Raw genomic sequence first — 15,088 nt, forward strand, 5'->3', positions numbered from 1 at the left:
AGATAGCATGGTTTGGCACTTAATCTTACCCGTCAGAGTATGTTTCTAGCTCTTATTAAGAAAGGCAGGATGATTTGCCACTTAATTTTAGCTGTTAAAGTATGCTTCTAGCTCAGATTAACAAAAGTAGGACGATTTGCCACTTAATTTTAGCTGTTTAAGTATGCTTGTAGGTGACATTCACAAAGGTAGGATGGTTTGGCAGTTAATTTAACCCATCAGAGTATTTTTCTAGCTGATATTCACAAAGGTAGGACGGTTCGCCACTTAATTTCGTGTTGTGCGCATGCGCAGAAACAACAGGTAGGATGGTTTGCCAGGTAGGATGGATTCCCAGAACAACAGCGGTACATGTAATCCGTTACTCCCCAACACTGTCTGATGGCCAGTAAACGGTTTACTGGTAGGGCTAGGGTGTTGTTGAGTCTCATGGTAAACAACACAGTTCCAGAAAACAGAAGTCATCTATCAAATCATCTCTCTAAGATGCAATTTGGGCATTATAAGATAGTCATTTGGGAATACCAAATAGGTAAAAATTACATATTATGGGTAGAAATGAACCTAGCCCAAGCCTAACTTTACATGGGTCACAGGCAACCTAGCAGATGATGAGGTTAGCGCATGCTTTGAGTCACGAACCCGGTATTTTTTAGGGTACCAAACAAATTCCATTGTTATTATAATAGCGAGAAATTGATTCAAATTAAATAAGTTGCTGCCAAACTTTGCTATTGGAGCATATTTGGGTTGAGCTGCTGTTGCCTAAAGAGTAGTGCTGTTACGTTACAAGAAAAGAAAATTTGGTTACATTAGAAAACTTACTACTGTTGCAGCTCTTGTTTTGTTACAGCTGTTCGCGCACCTATCGTGGCGTTGGCAGTATGGCTGTGTTTCTACAATAATTTCAATGATACATCCATACAGTGGCTCAGAGGTATAGCGGTTCAGAGTTTGGTTATTTATTTATTTATTTTTTTTCAAACTATTGAAAACATGTGACTTTCTGAAGAAAACTTTAAAAAGAAGGTTTTTTTATTTCCTGTTTAAATTCTACTGCTTATACCGGCACTGATGTGGAGGTTTTGAATTTGTGGGGACACTAGTCGTTCAAGAGAATGCTAAAGTGAGTCTGCCTCTCAGAAAGTGTTTTTTGGGGGAAGTGTTTTCCAAAATGCAAACTGTCCAAGTGAATACATTTTATAATCTAAGGGAAACACCTTGTCCAAAGAAAAATGTTTTATATTGTGAGTTGTTTAAAATAATTAAGAAGTGTGGCATTATTTTGTTAGAGACCATTATAAATTCTGTTCTATGCCCTCACCAATAGGTGGCCAGCAGTCTGGATCTGGACCCAGACACCATTCTTTATGTAGCCACACATCTTACTAGATTTTGACTGACTGTTTCTATCTATTAGTTTCTTTCAAAACTCAAAAGAGGCAACTGGGGACCTGGTACATGTTAAAGGGTAATGGTAAAAAGACAGCCTCTAGGCTACTTTTAAAGAAAAAGATAATAGAAGTGGCTTGCCTTTTTCTTAATAAAAATCGATTTTTCTTTTAATGTAGCGTGTTGTCAGATATGTGTTTCTGTTACAAGCCCATTGTTCCACTTCAGTGACATGTAAAAGTGCTTTTTCCATGGAGTGCTTACAAGGAGAATGGCCTGCTCAAAAGGCTTTAAAGCTGGAGCAACTATGTTCTGTACTAATTCTGGAGATGTTCAACCTTAAAATGGCACAGTTTCACATGCAGGGTATTGCTCGGGGGTAGACATTAGACACAAGCACTAGCAAGCACATTGGGAATTGAATTTTCTTGAAAGCTAATACATCAACAACACTGGTGTCTCCTTGTAAGTAAAAGAAAAAAAGCTGAGCTCAATTGACAAGTTGAACCAGTTTGACATGCAAAAATGAGTGACAGCAGTAATGAGCAAGTGGCAAGGCTTGTCGTGCCCTGTACTGGCAACCAGACTAATTATGTAAATGGTCTAATTTAGAGGATAGCCATCTATAACCAAGAGGAGCAATCACCATGATGCAAGAGGGATGTAGTTGGCAAATATTATTGCCATCATATTTCTCTTGGTGTGTGTTTTACAGTTATCTTTTCTGCAGACAGGCATTGTGTTGCCAGTGTATCTCCATAGCTACAAGAGCCTTCATGCTTTTAAAAGCCCCCTGAAGCCACATGTTCTTTCACAATCTTATAAATTACAGCTGTCTCTGGCCTTGATTCTAATATTCTCCCTTCCAACTCTCCAAACAAAGAAGACAAGAGAGGCCTTCTTCTGCCACATCCCTCTAAACAAAGCCAGTTAATTAAATTTGATTTCTTCTAGCTTTTTTATATAATGCAAGCTAATAGAAGACATTATTCCTCTTTTTCAACAAGCCCGTGGTCCTGAATCACAACCACTTAAAGGATTAAGAAGTTCAGTATACACATATATACATATAAATAGACTAAGTTATTTTAAGAAGAAAGGACTTTCTGTCCAAAAGTAAGAGTTTACTGTGCTTAGTAACGATTAGCTGACTGAAAAAGCGAAGGAAAAGAAAAGAAAGAGCCTGCAAGCACATTGTACAGAAGGTCAGTCGAGGTTCATTTCCAGCGTCAGCTGCTTTGGGAATATGCTTAAACTCTAAGCACTGGATTGCATCCCTTGTTCGTCACAGTGACACCCAAAGGTTTGACATTTTAGATGAGCTTTTCAAAATGAAAACAAGAACACAAAACCTGAGCGACATGAATGCTCAGCCACGACTGAACATGAACCTTTGTGGGGGTTTCAAGTACTGTAAAAACCCCTGTGGCAGCCATGATGGAGGTCTTGTGCTTTCTTTTTTTGAGCATGATGGAGTGAGGACTGCTGATTGCATCTTTTAATGCATGACTAGTCTGTTTCAACAGCACTGAGATACACTGATGTTTCTTGATTGTTACACACTAGCAGGACAGCTTTAGGGATGGCAATGTCAGTTTGTTGGTCAGTGAAGGTCCTACACCCCTTGTCAGGACTGAAATATCTCGAAAAAACTGGAACCCAGAGGATAAATGCTTTGGAATTTGGAAAGTTTCTTGACTTTATATGTAACACCACTGTCAGATTGACACTTTTTGGCTTTTACCAAAATATCTGAACAATTAGTGGATGAAATACTCGAGCCAAGAGGAATTCACAGCTCTTCTGCCATGCCAATGTAAGTTCAACATTTTATGGAATCAAAGGGTTCTGTTAGAAGTGAAGCATGCAATCATTGTCCACAGAATCAAAATGATTTGAAGCTTTACTCTTTTTTCTCTTCCACTATGCAGCTGACCTTTGTGTTTTTGAACAAAATGCCCTCAAAAATACTGGATTTCATACAGCTTATTACAGACAGTCATGTTCTCCTCAATTCACAATAACAATCATCTCAACGTTCTTCTTATTGTAAGGTAAAGACCCCACGATAATGGAGACAAAAACCAACAATCAGCCCAAGCAAGTACTTGGTGACAGTGACAGTGGGAAGGAAAAAACTCCCTTTTAGCAGGAAAGAACCTCTCAGGCAGAACCAGGCTCTGCCGGTCAATGGCAATAGCAATAAATGGCAGTAAGTTCAGTGACTGGCCTCTTAAATATGTTAAAGTTGTGCCACGACAAATGCCCGCAAACTAATTAAATCCCCATCATTTCTTTGAAGTGCTGATTGTCAAATGTTACAGCGATAACACAGCTATAGAAAATGCATTACCATTTAGCCTGAGGCACTATGTGGCCTCTCACAGGAGGTCTTGTTTTAATTTACAGTGCAGACTTTGTAAGGTTACTTAAACCTGGCACTGAATATGTAACATGTTTTTTCTGACTCTTATTCATGGCCAGCATTTTGTGACACATATTCCATTTCTCATATTTAATGATGCATGCTTTTGAAATGTAAATATCCTCCATATGTTGCACCACACTAGGTATTTTTAAAGAAAATGATTGAAGCACAGCTCTGATGTGGAGAGCTGCATGAGTGCAAAGTGCCTGTAATGATGGCTTGTTAGTTTTATCGTTTGCTACCTTTTATACTGAGATCGCCATTTAACAGAAATCACTACCATAAAGAGACTAGAGTAACAAAGAAAGATAGAGCAGCTTAAAAGCATCTTTGAAACAAGGTGAAGCCACTAATTCAAAACATGTTTTCACGGTGTCGGATTGCTTGCATAATGCCTGTCAGGAATACAGCTGCTATCGAAAAATACTCTGAATTAATAAGTGAAATTAGTGAGGCCATGAACGCATCCATCAAGAATATTATGTTCCATCTCAATATATGAAACTGATTGCAGCCGTAACGGGGAGGTTTCTAATTTGCTTCATGATGAAGAGAGAACATTTTAAAAGCCTTGAACATTAGACTTTGACGGTATTATAACACATCAGCTGCTGCGTGCCTTGAGTGGTAACACAGAAATGTAGTTGGATGTTACTGCACACTAGAAGGCTGCACGTGATTGGACAGAGCTGAAAAATGAGGGACAATTATGGCTTCATTTTCAGATGTCATTCTAGTGTTCAATGACTGGTTCTGGCCCTCTCTCTCTCTGTCTATCCTCCTGCTCCCCTACAGCAGCGCTTCATATCGTGGACCATCTGCCGTGGAATATGCCACTTATAGGCTGGCAACTCATCTATGCGTAACAGAAGGAGACGACCTGAGAGAAACACTTGCTGCTCAGTTGTACTGCACCGTTAAGACTGATGGAAATTGGCTTTTTTGGAGCCTTGAAATGGATAAACAGGTTATCAAAAACACATGTGCAGAGATGGATGCTGTCTCCAGAATAGGGGACATTCAAATAAATAAATATAAAATAAGAATTTCTTGAAATTCATTCTATGACAGATACAAATGTAGTTTCTGTTGCTCCATAAAGGGAACCTATCGTGCTAATTCCCAGCCACAAATTTTTATTCTAGAGGTGAGTCACAGATAAACTGTAAGAAATGAACAGGAGATTCATAGTTCAAAATAACCTTTATCTTACACTATTCTATTCCCCCTCCCTTTAAGCCAATGTTCCATTTGTTTACACAGGGGTTGTGCAGGGGTAATTCAGCTTCAGTGGCTAAATTAAAACTGTTTTTCCTTCCCACCTTTGCCAAATTGCCTGGTCATAGAGGGTTGTCTCATTGTAGGTTTTTCTCTGTATTGTTGTATTATTGTCTTTACCTTACAATATTAAGCACCTGACTGTTGTTGTAAATTGGTCCTATATACACTACCAGTCAAAGGTTTGGGCACACTTTCTCATTTCATGTTTTTTCATTGTTATTACTACTTTCTATATTGTAGTTACATACTGAAGGCATCAAATATATGAAACAAGATACATGGAATTATGTAGCAAAGAAAGAAATGATAAATAACTCTGAATGTGTCTTATATTTTAGATTCCTCAAAGTAGCCACCCTTTGCTTTGTTGACAGGGCTGCAAACCCTTGGCCTTCTCTCATTGAGTTTCATGCTGCAGTCACCTGAAATGGTTTTCACTTCACAGGTGTGTCTTGTCAGGGTTTATTTGTGGAGTTTCCTGCCGTCTTAATGGGGTTGGGACCATCAGTTGTGTTGTGCAGAAGTCAGGTTGGTACACAGCTGACAGCCCTATTTGAAAACTGTTAGAATTCATATTATGGCAAGAACCAATCTGCTAAGTATAGAGAAACAACAGTCCATCGATACTTTAAGAGCTGAAGGTCAGTCAGTCAGTTCTGAAAATTACTAAAACTTTGACTGTGTCCTCAAGTGCAGACCCCAAAACCATAAAGCATTGTGACAAAACTGGCTCACATGAGGACCGCCCCAGGAAAGGAAGACCAAGAGTCACCTCTGCTGCTGAAACATCTCTACATCAACTGTTTTGAGAAGACTGCGCGAATCAGAATCAGAATCAGAATGGGTTTATTGCCAGATGTTGAGGTTTACAACATTAGGAAATTGCTGCGGTGCTTCAGTGCAAACAATAAGAATTAAAGTGCTATGTAGAAAGAAAGATATGTGCATGAGATATACATGAGATATATACATGAGAATAAGAATTATGAGTGCTACGTAGAAAGATATATACACGAGTGCAGGTGGTGATCAGTGCCAGACATGAAATGATGCAGTGACACAGCGTAGGGTCATGAGTTAGTGGCGGGGACAGTCATGTGGTTATTGTTCATGTGTCCAACAGCAGAGGGGAAGAAACTGTTCTTGTGGCGAGAGGTTCTGGTGCGAATGGACCGGAGCCTCCTGCCTGAGGGGAGCAGGTCAAACAGACTGTGTCCAGGGTGAGAAGGGTCAGCTGAGATCCGAGCTGCACGCCACAATGTCCTGGAGGTGTACAGGTCCTGCAAAGATGGGAGTCTGCAGCCAATCACCTTCTCAGCAGAGCGCACAACACGCTGCAGTCTCTGTTTGTCCCTGATAGTGGCTCCAGCGTACCACACGGTGATGGAGGAGGTGAGGATGGACTCGATGATTGCAGTGTAGAATTGCATCATCGTCCGTGTTGGCAGGTTGAATTTCTTCAGCTGCCTCAGGAAGTACATCCTCTGCTGGGCTTTCTTGATGACGGAGGTGATGGTGGGCTCCCACTTCAGGTCCTGGGTGATGGTGGTACCCAGGAAGCGGAATGAGTCCACAGAGGTGATGGGGGTGTCAGTCAGGATGATGGGGGGGAGTGGGGCTGTGTGCTTCCTGAAGTCCACAATAATCTCCACTGTCTTCTGGGCATTCAGCACCAGGTTGTTGTGGCTGCACCAGGACACCAGACGTTCAACCTCCCTCCTGTAGGCAGACTCATCCCCGTCAGAGATGAGCCCAATGACGGTGGTGTCATCTGCGAACTTGATTAGCTTGACAGACTGGTGGGTGGAGGTGCAGCAGTTGGTGTACAGGGAGAAGAGCAGAGGAGAAAGAACACAGCCCTGAGGGGAGCCGGTGCCTTTATGGTCAAATAGCTGCTAAGAAATCACGACCAAGGAAAAGCAACAAGCAGAAGAGTGTTTGGGCCAAGAAACACGAGGAATGGACATTAGACCAGTGGAAATCTGTGCTTTGGTCTGATGAGTCCAGATTTTAGATTGTTGGTCTTCCACTCGCCGTGTCTTTTTGAGACACAGAAAAGGTGAACGGATGGTCTCTCTACATGCATGGTTCCCACCGTGAAGCATGGCGGAGGAGGTGTGATGGTGTGGGGGTGCTTTGCTGGTGACACTGTTGGGGACACTACCACAGCATCCTTTAGTCGAGGTTTACCTGTTCACCAAATTTCCTGAAATTCAACTCAGATGGGTTTGCCTGATGTTGCTGACAGATGTCGTTCTCTTTGATGGAGGATAAATGTCCAACCACATGGACCTTGGAAAAAAGGGTTATTTACTGTGAAACCTTTCACTAAGAGAAGAGACATAATGGAAGCCAATTTACGGCCAATAGCTCTTTCAGTAACTGCAGTACTGTTTCATCACACACTGAACAAATTCTATATATGTTGGAAAATGGAATTGGATTATCTGAACTCAATGCTGGGTGGAGGTTTAATAATGGGCGCTGACAAATACTGCCATTTGTAGCTGCACTGGGTAATGATTATTATGTAAAATAAATCAGAGAAAGATTTCTGGGCCAACAGAATGACCTGTCAAACATAATCGAATGTGATTTTTATCTTTTCGATGATGGGCTTGCTAATGAGATGCAGGGGAGACTAATTTCATGGCAGCAAAAGAGCTTCTTGCATTGCTTTTATTGACTTGATTTTCTTTTATGATATTTGGGGAGTTTCTGACTATGTAAAGGAACAGTCAAAAAATCTGGAAAAAGTGTTCCTTCGCTCGATTGAGATAAAAAAAAAAAGATTTAGTATTTTTACCTAATTAATTCTAAATCTTGTTTCAAAGGTTTCCTTCCAAAATAATGACTTTTGTGATTCAAAATAACAAACACCTGCATGGACTGCATGGAGATATTGTGCCAGAAAATTACATAACTATGATGTTTTTGAGCTGATGTTAATGCCACAGGATGGCAGAACTCTGCAATTACTGAGTCAGCAGAGTGTTGGCAACTTTTACGTTACTTTCATGGCTGTGTCTTTGTGGTTTGCTTTGCAGTAATACAATGCTTCCACTTTGTAATAGGCGAATAATTTTGTCCATATGGAATACGTAGAGCTCTGGTCAATATCCACTTCAAGGTCTCCTGCACATCTCGACTGCTTCCAACATCCTGAGTAGTTTTTGATTTTGTACTGGTCTAGTCCGGGAGCTGTGTTTCACTGCCCCACCGATTAATTTAAGTCAACAGCTGTACTTATACTGCTACACTATCATCATTGCATTCATTTCATCCAATTACTAATTGGTACGTTATTTTTATGTGTTTAAATCTATATACACACACGTGTATAGACACAGACAGACAGACAGACAGACAGACAGACAGACAGACAGAGCGACAGAGCGATAGAGCGATAGAGCGATAGAGCGATAGAGCGATAGAGCGATAGAGCGATAGAGCGATAGAGCGATAGAGCTTATGGCAATATTCTGGGATTTTAAACAGCTTTATAACATTACTGAAGACTCTTGTTTTACTTTGAATTATGGTTCAAATTGTATATAATTTAAAAAAATACTTTTAAAAATAACATACTCTAGAAATAATGCAACCCTGGAAGACTGTAACTCGAGCAGCAGAGCAGCTTCACTGCAAACAGACCACTGAATTAAAAAAGAGGATATTTGCTGAGGATTAGCAGCCCCCCCTTTTCAGCCACTAAACAATAAAACTGGGTTTGTCCTTGTTTACTAAGGGACTGCATGGAGATATTGTGCCAGAAAATCTGCACCTCCTCCCTTTGCATTTGCATTTTCAGGTGTTTAGTGCTTTTCAGCTTGGCGGGTGGGCAGGGTGGTAGGGACACGAGGTGCTTTTGTCTGTGAGGGGTATTGTGAGAGAAACGCAAATAAAAATTTGTTTTACATGTTACAACTGTGGACCACTGGATACTACTATCACATTTTCTTTTCTTTTATCTGGTTTCTGATGGTCAGTTGTATATTTCCAGATTTTAAATGGCGTACAGCAGGTCCAGTGCCATGTGGCTGAAGCTGCCAACAATGATAATTTTTTTCATGACGTTGTAAGACGCTTTGAAACCCTGAAAAGCAACCTTGAACATATGATTTGTACAAGCCTGTGCTCAATAATCCATTTCAGACATGTTTTCCCTTATTTGATACTACTGAAAACCGATATCCCTAATATGATCATCTCATGAAAACATCCACTACACTGTAAAAAGTAATCACTCACTGTCCAAATCAATGAATTCAGGTGTTCCAGTCACTTGCACAGGTGTATAAAATAAAGCACCTAGGCATGCAAACTACTTCTACAAACATCTGTTAAAGAATGGGTCACTCTCAGGCATTTAGTGTTTTCCAGCGTGGTACCGTGATAGGATGCCATTTATCCAACAAATCCAGTATTGTAATTTCCTTGCTACTAAATATTCAGCAATCAACTGCTATTTGTATTCTAACAATGTGGAAGCAACAGCTCACTTTCAAATACTGGACCACATCAAGATTTGAGCTGGCTGGCCAACAAGTTTTCATCGTGATGGGTAAAAAAAATGCTGTTTTTTTTGCCAGATGCATCTTTTGTCTCCATATTACACACAAGGTGTTCTTTGGCAACGTCGCTCTGACACACCAGATGCAGTAATATCGACTGCTGAGAGATAACAGTTTCCAAGGCAGGATATCCTCTTTGCATCTTGCAGACACCACTGTATTTTGTCACTTTCTAACAATTTTACACTTTCTAACAATTTTCTCATTTGTCTTCTACTTTCACTTGCTGTTAAGCTTAGTTATTAAAAACTACTTGGTTGGGTTTAGACACAAGGATATTTTGAGGGTCAGGACTTTAACGTTTTACATTCTATCATCCACTTTGTACTTTTCCTGCATCAGTTTATGGTGGAGATACAAATAATGCATGAAGTTCTTAGGTGTCAACTTTAATTTAATATTATCCCTGTTGAATCAACATACAGACACTCAGGAGCTACTCTGCTGTTCTTTTGGTTACTTGATTCCAGATAAGATTCAGTCTAACAACCTAACACCTTTAGTTTGTTTGGGGCGGCTATGGCTCAGGTGATAGTGCGGGTCATCTACCAGTTGGAAGGTTGGTGGAGCGACCCCCAGTGCTTCTTGTCCTTGTGTGAAAGTATCCTTGAATAAGATATTTAAACCTGAATTGCTGATACATTGATTTGAGTGTGAAAGTTAGATATAAAAGTGCTTAGATAAAAGCACTGCATGTGTGTGACTGGGTGAATGAGACTCTCTTTGAGCTTTTTGAGTGCTCAAAATTGAGTAGAAAGATACTTTGGGTGTACCCATCCATTTGCTGAAGTAACTTGCTTAAGTGTGGATGTAGGACTTCTAAATCCATTTATGTATTTTATAACTCCTAGACTTCAGTAACTAAGGTGACTTTCACTATGATTTGACTGTGGAAACTTTTTGCACATTCAAACAATGTTGTACATGGTTTCATAGTGTGGTGGTTTACACATTCACCTAACAAGCAAAAAATCCCTGGTTTGATCCTGGAAAGAGACACAAATCCCTTTAGGGTTGTGTAAGGGGATCTGCCAAATCAAACACATGGAACTACCCACTGTGAATCAATTCAATTTTATTTATACAGTCGCCTCAAGGCCCTTTATATTGCAAGGTAAAGGCTCTACAATAACACAGAAAAAACTCCAACAATCCCTCATGACAGGGGTGTCCAACTCCAGGCCTGGTAATGAACTAATCATTTGATTCAGGTGTGTTGACCAAGGGTCATATCGAAATCTTGCAGGTCACCAGCCCTTGAGGCCTGGAGTTGGACACTCCTGCCTTATGAGCAAACACTTAGCAACAGTGGGAAGGAAAAACTCCTCTTTAACAGTAAGAAACCTCTTTATAATAAAGTGGGGCCTCGTTACTTAAGACCTTGTATGTGAAGTGTAACCCAGTGTTAAAAACGGGATTAAAAGTATAAATAAATATTGATAAAAACAAAGTTAATTATAATAAATACTGATAAAAAGCATGTAAACATAAGTTTAATTAATATGTACATATGTATATGTAATGTATAAATGGTGTGGGGGCAGGACTTAGTCCTTTAGAGTGTGTTTGTCAGATCCACTGAGTGACCAATCATTGGCCGGTCTGACCCTCCCCCAGTCTGTGCGCTGCTCAGACACCTGTGTGTGCCTTCATGTGCCAGTCAGATACGCCAGAGACACAGACGGTGAAAGATCAGTTTACCCGTGTGGCGAAGAAGCTAGCTGGATAGAGAAAGTCCTTTTTTCGGCAAGAATAATAAGAGTGATACTGTATTCCAGAGGCCGTGAGCCAACGTGAGCACTGTGAAGCCCCGTGTAGCATTTGTTGCTTCGCATGGTCAGGTTTTTTCCTTTGCTTATTTGGATTGGATTGGTTTTGAGGACCTGAGAAGAATCGAGGATCCCTTTTCCAGTACTGGATGGCGAGCCCAGCACAAAGAGCCGGATGAACTGGTAGATTGTAACCCGACTGGTTACAAACACACTGAGTGACTATTGAACATTGAAAGACTGAAATTGACTTTAGAAAAGACACAAAAGACAATATATCCTTGGGTCAACCATTTGTGGGGTTTATTTTATTTTATTTTGTTTTCAAGAAGAGCGCTCTACTTTTGTTAAATGTGCACAACTTTAATAATTGCTAATAAATGCAATTGTGTTTTCTACACCTACTGTGTACAAGTCTTCTGTTGTCATACACCCTTGGCTCCTACGAATCTAGAACCTGTCTGATCTGGTCCATATTTCCCTTCTGTCCTCGTACTGTGGTTAAAGGTAACTATACTGCCTGCACTACATGCAAAGAAGGCAAGAAGTAGCACTAACAGGTCTAGTATTGCACCACCAGTGTTACAGAGGGTAATGATTTTAAATTAGATTCTGGATTTAACAATGTAAAGAAGCCATATGCGGTGACACTCATAAATAAGGGGGTAGCTGAAAGTAGTTGCTTTCACCCAAAAAGTTTATTTTGTTCATCTGGAAGTAGCGTTTTCAGTGGGACATACGTTTCACTCATCCAAGTGACTTCTTAGGTCTCAGCTGACTGCAGGTCTCCCCAACCTTATAAACAGTACATTTGCACAATGACTGAAACTAGCGTCACTGAATGAACAATGGGCTGTTAGGTAGAGGTGGGAATCACCATACAACTCACGATACGATATTATCACAATACTTAACGCACGATACGATATTATTGCAATTTTTTAAAATATTTTGCAATATTCAAATTCTGTACATAAAGGTAAACTTTATCAATATTCATTTTATCTAATATCAAAGTCTCACACTCAGTCTTTCTCTCATTTCAGTCAGTTTTATTGTTGACAAACTGAACGATTTGTATTACAGTCTAGTCCAACTTACCGTATTTTCACGACCATAAGACGCACTGTACTAAAAGGCGCAGTCTCAGTTATGTGTGCCATTACTGTATTTAACACACACATAAGGCGCACCGAATCATAGGGCGCATACAAGTACCGTATGCGTATTTAAAAATAAAGCGGGAGCAAACCTGAGTTCGGTACCTTACTCACATTTTTATTACCAGTAATCGTCATCATCAACAACAGACAAGCATACAAGTGTGCGTATTTAAAAAATAAAGCAGGAGCAAAACAAAGTTTGGTACTCACATTTTTATCATCAAACCCATCGAAGTCCTCATCCTCTGTGTCTGAATTGAACAGCTGCGCTAAATCTCCATCAAACATGCCAGGTTCACTTTCTTCACTGTCAGAGTCACTTTCCGTGCCGTGCGGCTCCTCGGAAATGATGCCGGCTTTTGCGAAAGCTCGAACAACAGTGCCAGCAGACATGTTAGCCCAAGCATCTACAATCCATTCGCAAATTGTGGCGTAACTCGCCCGGCGCTGCCTTCCACTCTTGGTGAAACTGTGGTCTCCATCGGTCATCCATCGCTCCCAGGCCGCTCGCAGCCTTACTTTGAACGGGCGGTTCACACCGATGTCCAGCGGTTGGAATTCCTTTGTCAGGCCTCCCGGAATGACAGCAAGCTCACAGTTCCTTTGTTTCACTAGTTTTTTCACATCGGCTGTGAGATGGGCACATAGTCACAGATTAAGAGCGATGGTGATGCGTGGAAAAAACCACCTGGTCTCCTTACATACACCTCCCTCAGCCACTCTTTCATCATTTCCTCATCCATCCAGCCCTTTTCATTTGCCTTAATGATGATTCCTGCTGGAAACTTCTCTTTAGGCAAAGTCTTTCTCTTAAAAATCACCATAGGCGGCAGTTTCTGTCCATTAGCATGGCAGCCAAGCACAACAGTAAAAGAAGACTTTTCGTGCCCCGTTGTGCGTATCGCTAGCGTGCTGGTCCCCTTCTTCTCCACAGTGTGACTCACCGGGATGTCAAAAGTGAGCGGGACCTCGTCCATGTTTGTGATGTGGCTGGGCTGGATGTTTTTGTCGCCGATGTGTTTGCTGCAGTAGGAGCGGAAGATGGCCAGCTTTTCCTTATAATCCGCTGGAAGTTGCTGCGCTGCCGTAGTCCTGGTCCGGATGGAAAAATGGCACAGTTTCATAAAAAGTGAAAGTGAAACTGCTTTTAGCCGAATGGTGACCGTCGAAACGCTTCTCCCGCTCGTTCTTTGCTCGATGATCCACCGCTCGAGTCTTTCCTCCAACTCGAGCCACCTCGCCTTACGTCCGCGGAAACTCAGCTGCGTTTTCTTGACCTGCCGGAGCTTGTTTTCTAGCTTCCTCCATTTGCGAACCATCGATTCGTTAATCTTAAATTCTCTCGCTGCTGCTCGATTTCCATGTTCCTCCGCGTAGCTGATGGCCTTCAGTTTAAACTGTGCTTCATAAGCCTGTCTCTTTGCCATTTTCAGGGTTGCGCCCACGCTTCACCCTTTAGCGTTCTCATGGTGTTCTCTACTACGTCCTCCTTACAACACAGGGCGCACTGCGCTATAGGGCGCGCCGTACTTTTTGAAGAAAATCTAAGACTTTTAAGTGCGCCTTATGGTCGTGAAAATACGGTAACTGGAATGTTAAGTTCAGTGTGTGAATGGGTGAATGACTGAATGTAGTGTGAAGCGCTTTGGGGTCCTTAGGGACTAGAAAAGCGCTATACAAATGCAGGCCATTTACCATTTACCATTTTAACTGAATACAACCATCCAGTCCACGAAAAAATTGTTTGTAACAAAATATCGATTTCTGCTGTCCCTGTATCGATACATTATTAGCAAACAAAATATCACGATACTACACAGTATCGATTTTTTCTCCCACCCCTACTGTAAGGTCAGTTCCTTGATGATTAATATGCAAAGTGTATTATCCAAAAAGCTGCTTTCTCTTTTCTCACTTCTTAGTTATTGTGTGTGGGGGATTATCATTACATGAACTCAAATTCATAGTTTGGGAGGGAAAAAAGACCCAGCCCTGACACTCATCACTGAATGATGCTCAAATGCTCCAGTGATTTTAATACCTAAATAAGTCCTTAATATGTTTCTTTACTGTTTTCATACTTTCAGTCATCTGTAAGGCACTTTGAACTGCACTAGCCCACACAAAAGATGCTATACAAATAAAGTTTGATTGACTGATAGCACTTTTTCACTTAGCCTTTAGTTCACTTTCTATTTGGTTTCCATTTTTTCTCCAGGACGTTTCCCGCCTGCTTTCAAAGTCTTGCCCTAGAGGTGTATAGGCACGAGTATCTGCATATTTATGTGTGTTTTCCGTGTCTGTGTGCATGCTAATCCCAATACTCACAGCTAGAGAAGACGAGAGGACAGGAGTGTTCATCCATTGGGAAATTATGGAGCTGCAGCTGGCACTCTGCGTTGATGGTCATCCTGAAGAGTAAGACAAGTGCAGAGGGACAGAAGCACTTAGACAAAGATATTCAAGGCAGTAAACTGCTTT

General features: G+C 41.0%; 1 protein-coding gene across 2 annotated transcripts in view; it reads right to left on the reverse strand.

The window, feature by feature from the left end:
* LOC146681618 (gamma-aminobutyric acid receptor subunit gamma-3-like) overlaps nt 1-15,088 on the reverse strand; it is a 177,567-nt gene that overhangs the window by 51,035 nt on the left and 111,444 nt on the right. For both annotated transcript variants that reach the window (XM_085447684.1, XM_085447685.1), the window contains exon 6: nt 14,936-15,018. In XM_085447684.1, the coding sequence (XP_085303810.1) occupies nt 14,936-15,018 (83 nt within the window). The remainder of the gene's footprint in view (nt 1-14,935; nt 15,019-15,088) is intronic.

Source organism: Copadichromis virginalis, linkage group LG23, assembly GCF_057382275.1.
Source record: "Copadichromis virginalis isolate Kocher_CV1m ecotype Utaka linkage group LG23, C_Virginalis_male_GT1.1, whole genome shotgun sequence".
In the NCBI taxonomy this organism is placed as follows: Eukaryota; Metazoa; Chordata; class Actinopteri; order Cichliformes; family Cichlidae; genus Copadichromis; species Copadichromis virginalis.